Source organism: Podarcis liolepis, assembly GCF_965112155.1.
Source record: "Podarcis liolepis genome assembly, chromosome: 2".
NCBI lineage: Eukaryota > Metazoa > Chordata > Lepidosauria > Squamata > Lacertidae > Podarcis > Podarcis liolepis.
Window position 1 is genome coordinate 2,595,519 of NC_139555.1, and position 19,428 is coordinate 2,614,946.

The 19,428-nt window shown below is 45.0% G+C and overlaps 2 protein-coding genes across 9 annotated transcripts in view; one reads left to right on the forward strand and one right to left on the reverse strand.

The window, feature by feature from the left end:
• Positions 1-1,589, forward strand: part of LOC310699139 (gametocyte-specific factor 1-like) — a 31,069-nt gene extending 29,480 nt beyond the window's left edge. For 5 of the 8 annotated variants that reach the window (XM_083486777.1, XM_083486775.1, XM_083486773.1 and 2 more), the window contains one exon: positions 1,374-1,589. In XM_083486777.1, coding sequence (XP_083342903.1) covers positions 1,374-1,434 — 61 coding nt within the window. In that variant the 3' untranslated portion in view covers positions 1,435-1,589. Of the gene's footprint in view, positions 1-820; positions 869-1,373 lie in introns of all 8 variants that reach the window. The other 3 variants (XM_083486776.1, XM_083486781.1, XM_083486774.1) reach the window with 2 other exon arrangements.
• The window catches only part of NCKAP1L (NCK associated protein 1 like), an 88,231-nt gene extending 79,425 nt beyond the window's left edge, over positions 1-8,806 (reverse strand). The window contains exons 1-3 of the mRNA XM_083486227.1: positions 8,712-8,806; positions 7,104-7,153; positions 4,349-4,506 (exon numbers count right to left, since the gene is read on the reverse strand). Of these exons, the coding sequence (XP_083342353.1) occupies positions 4,349-4,357 (9 nt within the window). The 5' untranslated portion in view covers positions 4,358-4,506; positions 7,104-7,153; positions 8,712-8,806. The remainder of the gene's footprint in view (positions 1-4,348; positions 4,507-7,103; positions 7,154-8,711) is intronic.
• Between the last annotated feature and the right edge of the window lie 10,622 nt (positions 8,807-19,428).

Below are 19,428 nucleotides of genomic sequence, written 5' to 3' on the forward strand. Positions count from 1 at the left end.
GTGGGTATTTGGCGGGATTTGCCTTGATCTGAATGTGGTGCCTGAGCCACTTGGAATACCATGTAATATGGGGATTAACAGAGGATCCTGGTGGTGAAGAATGAATTCTTGGCTCCAACCCTGGAATCTCCTGATAATTGGGGTTTATTGATTGGTCTTCCCCCAAGCCACCCTAAACCTGGGTGGTCATGGCAGATTGGGGGGGGGGAGGAAGTGGTGGTGGAAGAGAACTGATCTGGGAAACCAGGGGGGAGGGAAGCTTGTTGCAGCAGGAGGTGGAGACACCCTGGCTTCTTCATCTCTGCCTCTTGGCCTTGCTCCTCTCCCGCTTCTGGACTTCTCTCTGCCACAGACTCTCCCTGCTCACTAAAGCCTGTTACCTCTTCAGCATCCGACCCCACCACCTCCCAGTCTTCTTCACCTGACCACTCATTGTCCCACCACCAAAACCCTGGGCTCTGAGCCTTCCTCCCTTAAGAGGTTCCCCAGCTGGTGCCTCACACCATTACTCTGAGTCCAACCAGTCCATGACAGATCAGGAAGGAGTTTACTGTCCCTCCATGACCATCAAATAGGAAAATTACCAGGGAGGAAACAATTAACATTCCCAACAGAGCTGTGTCAACCTTTTTTCTTGCTGCCACTGCAGAAATATTTGCAGGGGCAGCGGCTGATCTGGTATCCAGACCAAGCGTTAGCCACCCCTGCCTTGAGCTAGGTATACCTGTTTGGTCAGCTAAATAAAGAAAATTCCTCTTTGAAAGCTGCAGGATTTGTTTATAATGGGTATGTCCTTTCATTTTCTTTTTCTTTAATATAGCTACTCTGGTGAGAGGAGCTAGAAATTCACACCTTCCTTTTTTGAACTGTAAGTATGTTTTTAAGTACAGTAGAAAACAAGTAAAACTTTGAGGAACTCATCTTCTGGAGTGTTAAACCTGTTCAATTTGGAGAGTGAGAGCAGTTGATTAGCCCTTGCTGTGCCTGGATGAGAAAGCCTTGTATTAATATCTTGCTCTTATGGGACCCTTCTCACTTCCAACTTCATCAAACTTGGCACAACTGATGCTACATGGATTCGAGAATGTATTTGGGTACTATAACCAGCTTACTTGTGAGATCGTCTTATCCCATATGTGCCTAATCAACTGCTTTGATCTGCAGTTTTTTGTTTAGATAAGCCTACCTAGCTAGGTGGAATGTTTGCAAGGTGCTTTGATCTGTTTTTAGCTGATCACTGATTTTAATTATTGTTTGAATGTTTTAAATAGCTGTTAACTGCTTTTAATGATGTGACTTTATTCTTGTTGTGAACCATTTTGAGGTGCTTACAATTACATTTTATGAAATATGTTTTTTGTCCTTCTCTCCAGAGGCTCTCCTATATTTTATCAGCTCTGGAAATCTACTGCAAAGGTTTGGGGACCATCCTAATCTACTCTGTCAGGCTACCAATGGCAAAAAAATACTCAAAATGTCACTGCAAGATCACCACAGGGATTCTCCAAAAGGAGCAACAGAATACATACCTTTTTAAAACGCAGAAATGCTTTTAAAAATACTTTTCCAATAAAATTTCTATAAATCCAGTTGCCTGCAATTTTCCCCTTATTCTCTTCTTCCAAGTGGCTAAGCATGCAAGTATGGTCCTTTTATCCTCACAATGGCTCCATGATATTTGGAGTGCCTGGCCCAAGGCCATCTAGTGAGCTTCATATATGCATGAGATTTGAACTTTTCTCACTGGTCCTAAGTTCAACGCTCTAACCCAGGGGTCAGCAAACTTTTTCAGCAGGGGGCCGGTCCACTGTCCCTCAGACCTTGTGGGGGGCAGGACTAAATTGGGGGGGGGTGAACAAATTCCTATGCCCCACAAATAACCCAGAGATGCATTTTAAATAAAAGCACACCTTCTACTTATGTAAAAACACCAGGCAAGCCCCACAAACAACCCAGAGATGCATTTTAAACAAAGGGACACCTTCTATTCATGTAAAAACACGCTGATTCCCAGACCGTCCGCGGGCCGAATTTACAAGGTGATGCGCTGGATCTGGCCCCCAGGGCCTTAGTTTGCCTGCCCATGCTCTAACCAATGTCTTGAGTTCTGTCTTGGGCCCGGTCTTATTCAACATCTTTATCAACGACTTGGATGATGGACTCAAGGGCATCCTGATCAAATTTGCAGATGACACCAAACTGGGAGGGGTGGCTAACACCCCAAAGGACAGGATCACACTTCAAAATGACCTTGACAGATTAGAGAACTGGGCCAAAACAAACAAGATGAACTTTAACAGGGAGAAATGTAAAGTATTGCACTTGGGCAAAAAAAATATGAGAGGCACAAATACAAGATGGGTGACACCTGGCTTGAGAGCAGTACATGTGAAAAGGATCTAGGAGTCTTGGTTGACCACAAACTTGACATGAGCCAACAGTGTGACGCAGCAGCTAAAAAAGGCAATGCAATTCTGGGCTGCATCAATAGGAGCATAGCATCTAGATCAAGGGAAGTAATAGTGCCACTGTATTCTGCTCTGGTCAGACCTCACCTGGAGTACTGTGTCCAGTTCTGGGCAGTTCAAGAAGGACACTGACAAACTGAAACGTGTCCAGAGGAGGGCAACCAAAATGGTCAAAGGCCTGGAAACGATGCCTTATGAGGAACGGCTAAGGGAGCTGGGCATGTTTAGCCTGGAGAAGAGGAGGTTAAGGGGTGATATGATAGCCATGTTCAAATATATAAAAGGATGTCATATAGAGGAGGGAGAAATGTTGTTTTCTGCTGCTCCAGAGAAGCGGACACGGAGCAATGGATCCAAACTACAAGAAAGAAGATTCCACCTAAACATTAGGAAGAACTTCCTGACAGTAAGAGCTGTTCGACAGTGGAATTTGCTGCCAAGGAGTGTGGTGGAGTCTCCTCCTTTGGAGGTCTTTAAGCAGAGGCTTGACAACCATATGTCAGGAGTGCTCTGATGGTGTTTCCTGCTTGGCAGGGGGTTGGACTCGATGGCCCTTGTGGTCTATTCCAACTCTATGATTCTATTCTATGATTCAATATAGCACATTATTCTGGCACTCCCTTACTTAGGTAAAGGTAAAGGGACCCCTGACCATTAGGTCTAGTGGTGACCTACTCTGGGGTTGCAGGGCTCATCTTGCTTTACTGGCCGAGGGAGCCGGCATACAGCTTCCGGGTCATGTGGTCAGCATGACTAAGCCGCTTCTGGCGAACCGGAGCAGTGCACAGAAACGCCGTTTACCTTCCCACTGGAGCGGTACCTATTTATCTACTTGCACTTTGACGTGCTTTCGAACTGCTAGGTTGGCAGGAGCAGGGATCGAGCAACGGGAGCTCACCCCGTCGTAGGGATTCGAACCGCGACCTTCTGATCACTCACTTTCCAATAGAGGTCTATGTATTTCACAAAGTGGAATGAATTCTCAAAGTGGTAATCCCCAACAGCAGGAAGCAGTATGAGAATGACCTAAAACAGGCATGTCCAACAAGTAGGGTGTGATCTACGATCCAGTATAAAAACTGGCAGTGATCTATCACCCAGGGATGGGTGTACGGTGGGCGGGTGCACACCACGAGCTGCTCCCAATGGGTGGGCAGGTGGGCGCTGGCTGCTTCCCCCGAAGGGGCAGGGATGGGTGCAGGGTGGGCAGGCGATGCCAATCCTGCCTCTCTCCTCAAACCAGCTGGGCTGCAGAGCTCTTTTCGTGCTTTGGAGCCGCTGTCTTTCTGCTTATTGAGGAGCGTGCTGTGCTCGGGGCGCCTTGGACCCGCCATCGACCAAGAGCAACCCCCTGATCGACTGATCAATCAGGATCGACGGGTTGGACATGTCTTACCTAAAAGATTTGCAAGAATTGCTTGAGGCAGGCTAGAGAACTCCTGCCTTTTTCATTAAGTGCAATCAAGAGGAAGCCAAGACACATTTTAGAGATCTGTGATAGTTTGCAGTGACCTAGTACCTCTAAATACTTGGTATCTAGAAAGAGTCGGACTGTCATGACAAGCTGGGTATGGACCAAAGGAAAGACATGCATGGGGCAAGCAGCCCTGGAATATACAATGGATCGGATTCAGCTAAGTAGTTGCACTAGCAGGAACCAGCACCGAACCTGCTAGCTTAATGAGACTTGCTTTCCAAATCATTTCTGGGGGTGCGGATAAGGGGAAAGGGGGGATCATTTTGTCAGGCAAGCAAAAATGCTTGTGCTAATGGAAAATTTGTGTTAGTGCAACACTGAATTCATCTCAATATGTTTCTGTTAATCTAATCCAGCCATGATGGGTGATTGCAGAGGAAAAGCTTGGGTCTGTATAACTAACCTTTTTCATAACACAGAAACACTGAGGTGCTAACCACAAGAGGATAAGGAAGACATCTGTCCGAATAATTTAGCTGATGATGAAGCTGTAACGAAGTTGGGAGGTGGTATCTGATTCGAGACAAGTGGAACTTGTAAGGGCACCAATTTGTGCTGTCCCTTAGAAAAACAGAGGAAACAAGTGTAGGTTTTCAGGGTGAAGAAATTTCATAAATAGCACACACAATGCTCATCCTCAATCTCCATCCCAAGATAATGGTAAGAGAAAGGACCACTGGATCCTGGTAGTGATGAAGTGCTTTGCAACTGAAGCTGTGTCCACACTGAGACATTAATGTGTGCATGGGTCACTGTTTCAGTGTGCATGCTTGTGCACCTTCACACACGAGTTCCTTCAACTGTGCGCCACCAAAATATGTTTCCCATTCTCCCACCGCAGTGCATTATGGGATGCATTTGTTCTTCACCCCTCACTAAAAGGTGTTATAGAAATAGGGGGGATCCACCTAAACACTAAGACCGAATACATACTAGGATTTTGATTGAATGTGATATGGATTAAAGCAGTGTTTCCCAACCACTGTTCCGCGGCACACTAGTGTGCCGCGAGATGTTGCCTGGTGTGCCGCGGGAAAAATTAAAAAATTCGAAAGATTTTTTTTTTAAGTCAAATTTTCGATTGGGGCGCCATCACTAGATGACCCCTGGGGTTCCCTCCCTCCCTCCCGCTCTGCGCCTCCCTCCTCCTCCTCCGGGGAGGCCCTTCCTGGCTCTCGGCCAAGGCTTGGCGGCTGCCACTCACTCACTCGCTCGCCCACCCGTCCCTCCATCCCTGCACCCGGCCTCTCCCCCTCCGTCCCCGGCGCGGGGGCTGCCGGGATCCGTAGTCCCCTCGCCCTTGGGCTCCGCGCCCGCGCGGGGTGCGCAAACTACGTTTCCCAGCATGGCCTGGCGGGCCGGGCGTTTTGTTTGAAGCGCTCTTCTCCCGGCCATGGAATGAGCGCAGCGGCGGCCGGGCGGGCAGGGGCTCTTCCGCGCAGACCCCGCGCAGCCTGCCTGCGCCCCCGCGGAGATCGGGCGGCAGGATGGAGCCCGGGGATCCCCGCGGAGGCGGAGCGGCGGAGGCTGCCCCCCAGGTAGGGCTGCGTCGGGGGGGGGGTTATTTTTGCAATGCTGCATCCGCGCCAGAGGGGACGCATCGGACCGCGGGGAGACCCCTTGGCGGGCGTGCAAGGCAATGCATGTGTGCAGGCATTGCATGGAGTGCAGTGCAATGCAATGGCAACGCGGCGCCCTGCATGCATGCATGCAACTTCCACCGGCGCTCCGGACTTGGCAGGTGAGGGGGGTCCCCAGTGGGCGGCAGAGAGAGCCGGGAGGGCGAAGGGGAGCCGGGGGGATCAGCGCTGCTCCCCGAGCCGAGCCCGGGGGGAAACTTCGGCGTCGTTGCGCCGGGTGTTGGAAGCGGAGGCTGGCGGGGGCCCCTCACCTGCAAAACCTGGTCGCCTCTCATATATTTCGTGCATTGCATTCATCGCCCGCTTTCTCCTCCAAGGAGCTCCCGGGGGTGCGCGTGGTTCTCCCCGTGTTATCCTCGCAACAACAGCCCTGCGAGGTGGCTCAGGCGAGTGGCCCAAGGGAGCACCCAGGGATTGTCCTGGCCAGGTGGGGTGATTTGAACCCTGCTCTCTGCCCGGTCTTCGTCCTCATTTAGCCCCCACATGTGCATGACTGTGCATGACTGAGGTTTTCCCCCCTCGTCTTGGCTATGGTGTGAGTCTGTGCTGTTAATTAATGGGGTTCTGCCTTCGGAGAAGATGAGCCAGCCCTCAAGGAGGTGATTATGTAATTTGCTAGCAATTCATGTCCCTCCCGGCGTGACGCTGCGCGCTGTAATGGTGGTGTGCCTCGAGATTTTTTTCATGAAACAAGTGTGCCTTTGCCCAAAAAAGGTTGGGAAACACTGGATTAAAGTACAAAACTGTGTCAGACAGGGAACTCAGGATATTCCTGGGCTGCTGTATGCAAACCAGCCTGGCTGGTTAGGGGAAGAGCAGACCTGTTAGCATTACAAAAAGGTGTTGATGGGCCATAGAAGGATTCTTTGGCCTGGGGAGTCAGATGTCACAAAGGTTGCTGGGGTAACTGTGTTTGAGGGACAGGACAAGGGAGATTTGAAACAAGGGTTTCTGGACAGAAGGAGGAGGAAGTAAGGGGGAGATCCATTTTGGAGGAAAGTTCCCTGCACTTCTGTGAGCCATGCTGTAAGATCTGGACTCCATCCATGCAGACTGTAGATAGGTGACTAAACCCTACTTCTTAAAACACGCCAGTCTCAGACATGTCTTCTATTCTCCAAAGGATACAAACTCTGTGTGTGTACCTGTGGCCTCATCAAATCTGGCCACTGCTTGGGGGAGAAAGGGGCAGGCTTTTGTAAGAGTACTTTCCTGCTCAACATATGTTCCAGAAACCCAAAGTCCATTGTGTGCATAGGCATTTGTTTACCTGTTCATATACCAGATTTGCACAAAAGAACAGTAAAAAACCTTTAAAGCTATGTATACCTCCAAACCAGGAAACCTGAGGTCCATTGTGGGCATGTATTTGGACCTTAAGGCAGTCAAAAACCTGCTGCTTCCTTTCCTGCCTGCTGCACTTGCAAGGGCAAATTTTAATTTTCAATACAACTGTTTTGTGAAAAAGAAGTTCTGCACAAAATAGCTGCTTTACGAATAAAAATAGTAAGAATGTACCTTCAGCAACAGCAGGTGAGAAAAGGGCAGGCTGCATCCTTTCTTTTGGGCTGATGGAAACAAAATAGAAGTAGGGGATATGACACTCAGAAGTCACCCAGAAAAATGTCACCACATGGGGGCGGGGAGTCACCCACACAATTTGCTTCAGTGCATCCACAGTCATGCAACATGCAATTTTATATTGGATTTTCTTCCCTTACATGATTATTTGTGGATCAGGAAAACCTGAATTTAATGAGGAGGGAAGTGCAGACTTTCAATCGGATGAGGGTGTCATATGGGTGCTGCAAAAAGACTAGCAGCTTCAAATCCACATTAAGCTGCATTGAGGATGAGTGCTTAGAATTATTTAGCTTTTAACTCATTCGAAGTATTCGTGTTGGAATGAAGATGTTTAGGAGAGATTGTATGTACTGTATTCAGTAGGACTTCAGACACGTTCACATTACCACCTACTCTGCGCCCAGTGCTAGTTTTGGAAGCTGCATTCACACAACTTTAGCCGTTATCCATATTAATCCTATAGTTTGACCAATACTGCCATTTCTCAAACCAGCCTCAATTTAACATTAAACTGCATTCACTTCACAAATGTTTGAAACAGCTGCAGCACATGCCCAGGTGAACATACATGTGCAGGTAACAATAGAAGTTGGGGTGGTTGCAGGGGGAAGGATCAAAAAGGTCATTTGTGTTAGATGAAGACATTCCCCACCATGCAAAGACAGCATGAAATGCACTGTGGGAGTGTGTGACTTTGATGCATCTAAGCCGCTAACATGAACATACTCTTAATTAAGATTTAATTAAGTCTAAATTCACCCATTCAATCTTGAAAACAGAACTTTCACCAGACTCAGCCACCAAATTCTGCTGTTGCTGCTTCCATTTATCACATAAAAACTACCTTCTAACATCACGCTTTTGTCTTTGACCAGTCACTTTTTTAGACTCAAAAGCACAACAAAAATCCCAGCAGCTTGTTCCAAGTTGCCTTTTTAGCTGCAAGTCCCAACTACTTCCCATCCAAAATTGTGTTAGGTCTTGCTTCCAGTTCTTGGCTAGCTGAGAATTTAGAAACTGGGTGAGAATCTGCCAAACCTCTAGACAACACTCCCACCATGTGGCCAGAGGAAACTGTTTGTCATTGATAAATCAAATGTGAGTGGTCAATCTAATTCAACAACTCTCTAAAGTAAAAGACTTTTGTTTAAATGTAATTCTTCTTACAAAGTCCTCCTGTCTATGAGGCATTTGCATTTTTAAATTGCACCACCAGCAGGCTCTCTGCAAGAGAGAGTGAGCATTCTTAAAACCAGTGAAGTGGAAAAGAGGAAAATTACTGAACGCAGACAGCAACCCCCCTGTAATTTTACTTTGACATACGCCTGTCAAGGTTCTTTCCCCGTTTCAGATTTTATTGAATTGCAACACAAGCCTGAGAGAAAGTGCACCACAGCAAGAGAGCAATTCACTCTCCACTGCCGATCTTTTCATTTGCTCAGGGGATTTATCTGTAACCTTGAGAAGGTCAAAACAATAGCTCAAGAACAGCAAAAGCATTTTCACTTTTTGTAGGGCTACTGAACTATCTCATTTTCTTACCTATCCTCCTTTGCCCAATGATCAAATCTCATGGCTGTACTTTTGCTCAGATTAAACATCTCTCACATGCTCCTTCATTGCTAACAGCACCTTGAGAAATCTGAAATATAGAAAGGAACTCAACACCACCCTAAGGCAATTTCTCTCTCCGGACAAGCATTTCAGCTTACCAGATGGAAACATCCTTCCCCTGCCTGCTGTTCTGGGGACTCTCCTGACCCCCTCAGAGCCAATATCAGGAGGCGTGGAGGGAAGCCTCAATGTGCCAGCAAAGGCCCTTGCACAGGGCTTCTACTAACAGGACTCATTAGTTGAATTCCGCTCATAATGTTTATATGGGTGGCTATTGTACCGCTTGTATTGTATTGTATTGTACTGGGAGAAAAGCAATGACAAACCTAGACAGCATCTTAAAAAGTAGAGACATCACCTTGCCAACAAAGGTCCGTATAGTAAAAGCTATGGTTTTCCCAGTAGTGATGTATGGAAGTGAGAGCTGGACCATAAAGAAGGCTGATAGCCAAAGAAATGATGCTTTTGAATTATGGTCCTGGAGGAGACTCTTGAGAGTCCCATGGACTGCAAGAAGATCCAACCTCTCCATTCTTAAGGAAATCAGCCCTGAGTGCTCACTGGAAGGACAGATCGTGAAGCTGAGGCTCCAATACTTTGGCCACCTCATGAGAAGAGAAGACTCCCTGGAAAAGACCCTGATGTTGGGAAAGATAGAGGGCACAAGAAGAAGGGGATGACAGAGGACGAGATGGTTGGATAGTGTCCTCGAAGCTACCAGCATGAGTTTGACCAAACTGAGGGAGGCAGTGGAAGACAGAAGTGCCTGACGTGCTCTGGTCCATGGGGTCATGAAGAGTCGGACACGACTAAATGACTAAACAACAAACTGCACCACTTGTGTGGTTGTAAACAACCAGCAAGGGTAGCCAGATGCAAGAGAGGAGGCTCTTACACCTTTGCTATAGTTGTGTTAAAGGGGATTTCAGCAGGTGCTACTTCTGTCATACAAATTATAAAAGGTGTAAGAGTCTTCCTCTTTTGCAGCTGGGTAGTCTACTGCCTTTTCAGCAAAATTATTTCCCCAATCATTTTTGCCTAAAGAAGGCAAGCTTCAACTTCCAGCAAAGCAATGAATTCATTAAGTAGCCTTTAGTAGCCACCATTTTGCATCCTTGCTATCAGATGAGAGCACTGGATATAATAGCAGTTTCTCATATAATTAAGAGTTTTTATCCAGGTATCTGCGCTGTGCATTTAAGGTTTTTTTGTGCAGCAGGGCACAAGGAATTTCACCACTTGTGCAGCATAAACTGGAGACTTCCTAGCCAGGGCAGCCAGCATTTTTGGACCCGTGAGCATTTGCAAACTGAAGAAACTGGCATGGACATTACACACACAATTACACATTGCACCCCTATTTTATTGGCTAAAATGATTCTTTCAAGCTTGATTTTAGGAGACCCTGTGGGTGCAAGGAAAGGCCTCTGTATGCCCCCAGGCACCATGTTGGCAGCCCTTGTTTTACCCAGAGCAGATCGTTGTCTTGTCTCCCTAGTCCCTACCATCACATAATTTAAAGGCATAAAATGTATCTCCGGACACAGGCTAGAAACCTGACATGGGGTTGCTGTGGGGACAACATGGATCTTTAACACATTAAATACTATTTCAGCTCAAAATAAATAGAAAACCCTCCATGGTCTTTACAATAGACATCAGTCAGTAACATTCAGCCTTAACCTAATCCTTATTTTACATACAGTGAAACTTGGCCAGGGCCAATGCTCTTTTCCTTAGGAAACCCAGGACTAAATGTTTTCACCTAGTTTTGTTTTTCACATTCTTTAGACTTTGCTATATCTATTATTTAAGGAGATGGCGACAAATCCCAAGGTGAGAAAACATGGATATAATTAGGTAAGTATGATCCAGGCTTCAATTATTAGGCATATCTCCTCATGACCTGTTTCTTTTGTGAAGACTCAGGGCCAGAAGGCACATCCTACAGCCTACAGCCTAGGCTAGGGGCTGCAAAGCAGCTCCTCTCCAGGACCATTAGAGCACAGAGCACTTGAAAGCCCAGAACCACAAAAACAGAGGTTTTCCCAAAGGGCAGCCATCTTACTCTCTTGCAGCAAAAGCCATCAAATGAGGATTGTGGCACCTTGAAAGACTTGCAAGTGTATTATGGCCTAATTAGCAAGCCTGGCCTAATGTACAGACATTATCAAGTGATAAGGCTGATTTCAGAAAACAAAGCAGAGCAAGCCATCAGTTTCATTCCTGCCTCCTCTGGTCAGTTAGCATACTTAACAGATGAGATGTTCCACAGCACAGGTGTTACCACAAAAAAAGAGATTGCTCCTTGTCCTTATGTAAGGTACAAAGTTCTCGGTGCAAAGTGCAAAGACAGGCCAAGGAATGATACATGACATTTTGTTTTTTTCCAAACTAGGGGCTGCCACCCCTGCTCCCTCAGCTTGCCTACTTGGCAACCACTTTGCCAACCCCTGCTTATTTACATCTGACTTAAGGTTGCCTTACATCCAGATTTTCCCAGATATATCCGGAATACCACAGTTGGCAGCAGTGTGGAAATAAGGAAAATGTCCGGAAAAATCCAAATGTATGGCAGTCCATGTAGGTAGTGCTGCTTATGCCATTTTCCCATAAAAATAGCTCAAAAACCGTATTTTTAAAAAGCAATCTTGCCCAAAAACAGTGCGATGCAGCAACAAAAAAACTAATGCTATTCTAGGCTGCATCAACAGAAGCATAGTGTCCAGATCAAGGGAAGTCATAGTACCATTCTATTCTGCCTTCGTCAGACCACACTTGGAATGCTATGTCCAATTCTGGGCACCACAATTTATGATGAATGTTGACAAGCTGGAAGATGTGCAGAGGAGGGCAAACAAAATGATCAAGGGTCTGGAAACCAATCCTTATGAGGAACGGTTGAAAGAGCTGGGTATGTTTAGCCCGGGAAAGAAGAGACTGAGAGGAGATATGACAGCCATCTTCAAATATCTTAAGGGCTGTCACATGGAGGAGGGAGCATGCTTGTTTTCTCCGGCTCCTGAGGGCAGGATCCGAACCCATGGATTCAAGCTACAGGAAAGGAGATTCTGACTAAACATCACAAAGAACTTTGCGATGGCGAGAGCTGTGAAATGACAGTAAAACGGACTTCCTTGGGAGGTGGTGGACTCTCCTTCCTTGGGGGTTTTCAATCCGAGTTGGACGGCCACCTGTCACAGATGCTTTAGCAGAGATTTCTGCATTGCAGGGGGTTGGACTAGATCCCTTTCCAACTCTCAGATTCTGTTATCCTAACTTTGGGCAAAACTAATAAAAGCTCAACAACTTTTCTGTCTGGAGTTTCACTGTTTGAAGCTTGGCAACCCTATCTCACTCAATCACTCACCTATGCCTTCACTGCTCACCCGAACCTGCCCCCCCAGCTGTGTAAAGTCCGCCAAAAATGAATATTTTACCAAGTCATCTAATGTTGGCACTATGGTTACTACTCTTTCCTCTAGAAAGGTTGTTCAACAGCAGCAAAGCAGGCAAAAATTCAAGAGCAGCTGTTTTGCCAATACTGAGATGAAGGGACCTGTAAAACATTCACCCATTGAATGTCTTTTGTGCAATGAAGCTGTCAAACGCACAATACTCCACTACAATAATAATCATCGTGGGACCTGACAGCTAGAATTCTGAATAGAATGTATGGTTACATCATTGTAGCTAGTTTCTACTGATGGAGACTAGCCTAAAAAGGAGCAGGAAATAAGCCACTTACTTTAATGGAGGCAGACTTATGAACTGTGTCTGACCTAGTTTCACCTTCAACTGACAGGTTTTCAAAGGACCAAACAGAACAGTTTACACACCAACAGCCCCTCCTCACAATAAATGAAAGTAATGAATGAAGGTTGAGTTAAGCTGTTCTCTTGAAAAGCTCTATCGAGTCTTTGATTGAAAATTCTATCTATTTGAGATGTGAGTTAATGATATTTACGGGCCATTGAGTAACAGTGCAAGCAATTTTACTGTGATTATTACAGCTTTAAAATGGATCAGGCATTTTGACGTGTCTGAAACAAATGGGAGGCAGGGATACTCTTATACAAAGCAATCAGAGAATGGGCATGCAGTAAACTAAAAAGACAGCTTCACGCACACAGAAGTTTAAAGAAAAAAAGGTGCAGGTGAGAAGACAGATGCAGCTGTTCCAAGAAGAATACTGTACAAAAGAACTCTTCTATATATGTGTGGCTGTCTTGCATTTTACTTATGACCAAGGCTTTTCTCCACTTATAGAACAATTCTATGCCCGTTTCCTCAGAATTCTAAGTCTTCAATGCAATTTATTCCTGATAAACGTGTGTAAGGCTGTTCCAACAAACCCTTGACACCCTTGTCCATATCCTCAGAAAAATGTCTTTATCCCTCACATGACACATTCAGATCACCCCACTTGGACTCCTAGGAGTGACCTTACCTCCTTTTCAGTCTCCGTTATGCTCCATTTTTTTTTTTTTAATAAATATTTTATTGCAAGTTTTTAACACAAGAGAATCACCAAACATATAAAACACCATCACCAGTAAATAACAAACAAAGAAAACATGTATAAACAAAAACATAAACATAGAATATACAAAAAGGATCACCACCGTTCATACATTGTTTTTTCATAACTATCTAGACTTCCTCACATCTCCCTTTCCTGCGTTCTCCATAAAAAAGTTATAAACCGCAATTTTTTACCTTATTTCAGTTCTTATTTTCTAATTCTCATATGTTATGCCTCATATTTTAAATACTTTCATCAAATACTTGACTGCTTAGTTTAGACATGACGTTACTTCAAATTTCATCTTTATCATTCCACTTATTCTCATATATTTCTCATATAAACTGCTGATGCCATGTTATTTCCTTTCGTGCACTTTCTTAACACTCATACAACTTATAATGTTTTTGTAAATAGTCCTTAAACTTCTTCCAGTCCTCTTCCGCCGCCTCTTCTCCCAGGTCTCGGATTCTGCCAGTCATCTCGGCCAACTCCATGTAGTCTATCAGTTGCGTCTGCCATTCTTCCAGTGTGGGCAAATCTTGTGTCTTCCAATATTTTGCAATAAGTATTCTTGCTGCTGTTGTTGCATACATAAAAAAAGTTCTGTCCTTCTTTAACACCTTCTGGCCGACAATGCCTAAAAGGAAGGCCTCTGGTTTCTTAGGGAAGGCATACTTAAATACCTTTTTTTAACTCATTATAGATCATTTCCCAGAAGGCCTTCACTCTCGGACAGGTCCACCATAGGTGAAAGAATGTTCCTTCAGTCTCCTTACATTTCCAACATTTATTATCATGCAAGTGGTATATTTTTGCGAGCTTGACTGGGGTCATGTACCACCTGTATATCATTTTCATAATGTTTTCTTTCAAGGCATTACATGCCGTAAACTTCACACCGGTGGTCCATAACCTTTCCCAGTCAGCAAACATAATGTTGTATCCAATGTCCTGCGCCCATTTTATCATGGTTGATTTCACTGTTTCATCTTGAGTATTCCATTTTAGCAGCAAGTTATACATTTTTGACAATACCTTAGTCTTGGGTTCTAACAATTCCGTTTCTAGTTTCGATTTTTCCACCTGGAATCCTATCTTTTTATCCAAATTAAAAACCTCCTTAATCTGAGCATAATGTAACCAATCTCGCACTTTATCCTTTAATTTCTCCAAACTGCAACGTTATGCTCCATTTTTTAAACCTTTTGCCTGTATTCCCAGACTGACCCAACTTACTGCATTACTTCTGTTTTCTGGATCCCTTGACCATGTTCCTAAAATGCTCCTCTTCACCCACACCCTTGGCCATACCCCTGCTATGCAGTCTCGAGTGCAAATGAAGGCCAGCCAGGCACATTTTGCACCCAAGGCTGGTCAAGTTATACCCGAGACAAATCTTAGGTTGCCTCCCTAACCAAAATATTAGAAAAATGCTAATCTGGTGGTCTCCTTTCCTTCCCCACCCCTGGGCTAACTTTGTATCATTTAAGTATTTTAAATTTGTAAAATTGCCTCAGCAGAAAGGAGTTAAGCCCTACACCTGCTGTCCTTTCACGGTGCCCAAAATGAGACACAGCCCCAGGGCTAAGTAGGCTGAAGCCTAGGGCCTCTAGATCAAGGGGGCCTCGCCAGCCTGCCCGCTCCCCAGCGCCGCAGTCAGTCTTCCCTCTCCCAAAATTGCAAACCAAAGACTTCATGCGAGGGCAGGGCAACTCGGGCCTCTGAATCTAGGGGGCCTTGCCAGCCTGCCCGCTCCCCAGCACTGTAGTGTCCCCTCTCCCAAAATTGCAAACCCAAGATTTCACATGAGGGCATTTCTCCCCCATTTCAATGACATTTTGCTTCAAAAGGAAAGGCGGACTTGGACACCGTCTTCCTCCATAATCCTGTAAGGGAGAGGTCACATACTCAACTTGGATACCACCCTCCCCCATGATCTTTGGGATATACAGTCAAGTACACAGCACCCCTCCCTTGAGGGAAACAATGAACATCCATTGATGGCGGGTACTTAAGGTGTTGGGAACTTGATCTGATACCCAGGGCAAGTTGATAAACTTGGGTAACCTCATGACTCCTCTCCCTCCTTGTGACATAATGATGATGTATCAATGATGTATCAATGACGGTTCCGCATATGTTCTTACTCTGTGTGGAGACCTGTTATGCAACAATAAAGACTGTGGTCTACCGACCGCTCTTTTGCTCCTGTATTTGGTTGGAACTTCCTTCTTCTGCTAACAGCAGAAATCTGCGGGGACTTTCGCCCTGACGAGTATCCTCACACCCCAGAATTTTCCATCTCAGAATCCAGAACCAGCAGGCCCAGAGAGTCAACAACCAGCTGCACAGCCTTCCTCAGCTCAAGGGTCAGGTCAGTAGTGGTTCATGCTACACTTTAATCAGTGGGAACGTGTGAGTGGGAGGCAGCATGGAGCAGATAAGACTACGCAAGCTAGCTCTCCCAAGTCTCTTCCATTCCTTCCCTCGTCCTTGGCTTGAACAGAGCAAGGCAAGCACACATGACTGGCACTGGCCTCACCCCTCCCAGGCAGAGAAGTCTATCTTTCACACTGCACAGAGCCCTGTTGGTGCCTGCAGCATGCACTGCAGATTGCCCACAGGCAGAAAGAGGCCTTGGGGATCAGGGAAGGCAGCAGTGGGAAGGGATCCTCGGAGGGATCCAGAACTACCTGTAGAAGGCAGGAGGCCAGGCTGCAGGTTGGTAACTGGACCTCATCCTGAGGGCGGAAAGAAGTATAGGGATCAGTTCAGGGTCAGAGGAACTGCGTTTTGTCTTATTTTATTTGTGCCTGGTGGTGTTTTCCTTTTCTGTGTTTAATTTAAAGTGCCTTTTGTGTTTAAAATCCTGTTACTTGTAGATAGTCAAGAAAATATTTGTTCTTTGTTTAAAAGCCCAGTCTAGTGCTGTGCGTAGTCTCACCCGCTCCACCCACTACCAGTGCCTTAAGAAGGGTCCTGGGAGGGGAAAAGCCCAAAAACATGCAAGTGCCAACCCTCCAGGAGAAACACAAAGTTAGGGGTTTTCATCTCCAAACCCCAGGAGTCAGCCAGAGGGGACTCACTACCCCTCAAGAAAGGCATAGGGAAGTCAGCGAGTGGTGGCAGCTACTGAAGAGTGACAGAAGCCCAAGTTTACCCAGTTGAAGATTAAATTTTATTCTTATTTTTAGATTCTAAGCATGAGTAAAAGATTTGAAAGTAGTGCTAGCAAGCGCAAGAGACAGAGACTCAAAAATGCTATGATAATGAAGTTAAGACCAATCACTGCTTTTGTGCATCAACCACTCATTGAAGCAACAAGAGTCAGCAGTGAAGCTATTCAGTCTGAACCAGCTACAAGCATTCAACCAGACAAAATCCTCCCTGAAAGAAAAACAGTGAAGCAGGATGTGGAACAGCAAGCTCATGGGTAGGCAACCTAAGGCCCGGGGGCCGCATCCAGCCCAATCGCCTTCTAAATCCAGCCCGCGGACGGTCCTGGAATCAGCATATTTTTACATGAGTAGAATGTGTCCTTTTATTTAAAACACATCTCTGGGTTATTTGTGGGGCATAGAAATGTTTTCATTTCCCCCCCCAAAAAAAATATAGTCTGACCCCCTACAACATCTGAGGGACAGTGGACTGGCCCCCTGCTGAAAAAGTTTGCTGACCCCTGAGCAAACTAATTATGAGGAAGCAGCCATGATACTAGCTCAAATTGAAAAAATAGAACTAATTCAAGAGTCACTTACTGGGCAGGGAGAGGCTAAAGAGCCACAAGAAAAGAATGTCAATAGTCAGATTTTGCAGTTCACACCTGATACGGTAGCAGGCCAAGTCCAAGGTGTTCCGGATGCAGATAAAGGTGATGCCAAACATGCATCTACTGTACCAGATGTTGGTTTGTGGTCAGAATTATCACATGAGGAAGTATCCCACTGGGTAGAGAGGGGTCCCTCTCCAGCTCTGCATCATCGTGGGCAATTTTTAAATTCCAAACGAGTGTACAAAAAGTAATCCAGGTTTTGCACAAAAGCGCTTTTTTATTCAACAAAAGCAAACGGGGAAACATATAGCCGAGAGTAGCTTGCATATTCTCCCTCAAAAGGGCGGAATTTTTTTGCTTTGTTTGTAAACTCTTTCCAGACCTTGCATCTTCTTCCACAGCTTTAGCTATCAAAGGGTTTGATGACTGGCACAACCCCCATCTTATCCAAAGTCATGAAAACTCAGAGAAGCATAGGAATGCCATGTTGGCCTACCTGACAAGGAAGGCAAATGTTTACTTCCAAGCTAGAGGAACAAATAAAAGCAGAACAGCAGTACTGGCGGCATGTTATGGAGAGAATTATTGCTGTAATATGCACTCTTGTAGAACGAGGCTTACCATTCAGGGGAGATGATGAACACTTTGGATCGCCAAATAATGGCAATTATCTTGGTCTTTTAGAACTAGTGGCAAAATTTCATCCATTTTTACATGCTCATATCAATTGGTATGGACATTCTGGATCAGGCATTCCCTCTTATTTGTCAAAAACTGTATGCGAGGAAATAGTTCAGCTCATGGCATAAAAAAGTTAAGGATGCAATTCTGGCTGCTGTGAGAAAGGCTGGATATTTCAGCTTTTCAGTAGATTCCACTCCTGACATTTCACATACTGATCAGCTGACTTTAATTACCAGATACGTATCACCTGAAGATGGTTTGCCAACTGAGAGATTTTTAACTTTCCTTGAGCTAAAAGACCACTCAGGAGAAAGCATGGCTGATTTAGTATTCAACTATTTTACTACTGAGCTTGAAACTGACTTTAGAAAATGCTGTGGGCAGTCTTATGACAATACTGCCAACATGGCTGGCGAGTACAATGATATACAGCCAAAAATCATAAAAAAAACCAATTTGCAAAATTTATTCCATGCGCAGGTCACTCTTTAAATCTGGTGGGCCGTTCAGCTGTGGATTGATGCCTTGATGCAGTGAACTGTTTTGGCATGATCAATGAAATTTATCCCTTCTTTTCATCCTCCAAAAAGAGATGGGCAGTTCTAAAATCATTTTTGCCACCTAAGTCTAAAGTGCCTAAATATTTGTCAGACACTAGGTGGGACGCACATGCAAAAGCCACAGAAGCTGTTTTGGAAAGTTACAGTGCTATCACCGAAGCCCTCAGTCATTTGTACTCTGATGTTAAGGGGAAGGGGGAGACCAGGCTCCAAGCTAACAATCTTTTGCAGAAAATGGAAGAACTGGAATTTGTGTTTATGCTGCATTTTTGGACCTGTGTGCTAGGTCATTTTCACAAGGTCAGCAAAGCCCTTCAGAAATCAGACCTGTTACTGAGTTCTTGTGCAAGTTTGTACAGTTCACTCCTGGATTTTTAAAGGAAAATTAGAGATGATTTTGATGAGCTTGAGAAACAAGCAAAAGCCACCTTGCCAAATGTCAACTACAAAATAAGAAGACAAAGAGTGAGGGAAAGGCAAAGAAATGACAGAAGTGCACCTGATGCCTTAGATGCACTATCTTCCAAGAGATACGGTAGGTTTAGAATAAAATCCTTTATTCCTATATTAGATGCACTTGAAGCCAATTTAAAAAGAAGTACTGTGTACAGTGATGTTGCACAATTGTTTGCCATTCTTGCTGATTTGAAGCAAGAAATTAAGCAAGGTGTTGAACTGTTGATGGAAGCATACCCAGAAGATATTGACCTGAAACTCATTGATGAACTTTTGCACTTTCACCTGTACGTGACACAAAGCCATAGGCTTACAGCAGAGCACTCTCTGTCTCATACAGACCTTTATTGAATTATATACAAGGAAAAAATTCAGATGGCCTTTCCTAATGTGGAAGCAATCTTGTGGCTATTTCTTAGCTTTATGGTCACTAACTGCTCAGGAGAGAGTTTTTCAAGACTCAAAAGAATTTAAAATGAATTAAGGGCCACAATGTCTCAAGTGAGGTTGTCCGCACTGAGCATTCTGTACATTGAAAGTGACAAACTTAGACAAATTTTGATGAAGTTTTGGATGATTTTGCTATGAGGAAGGCTAGGAAAAAAACATTTTAGCCTTACTGTATTTGATGGTTGTAGTTTACTT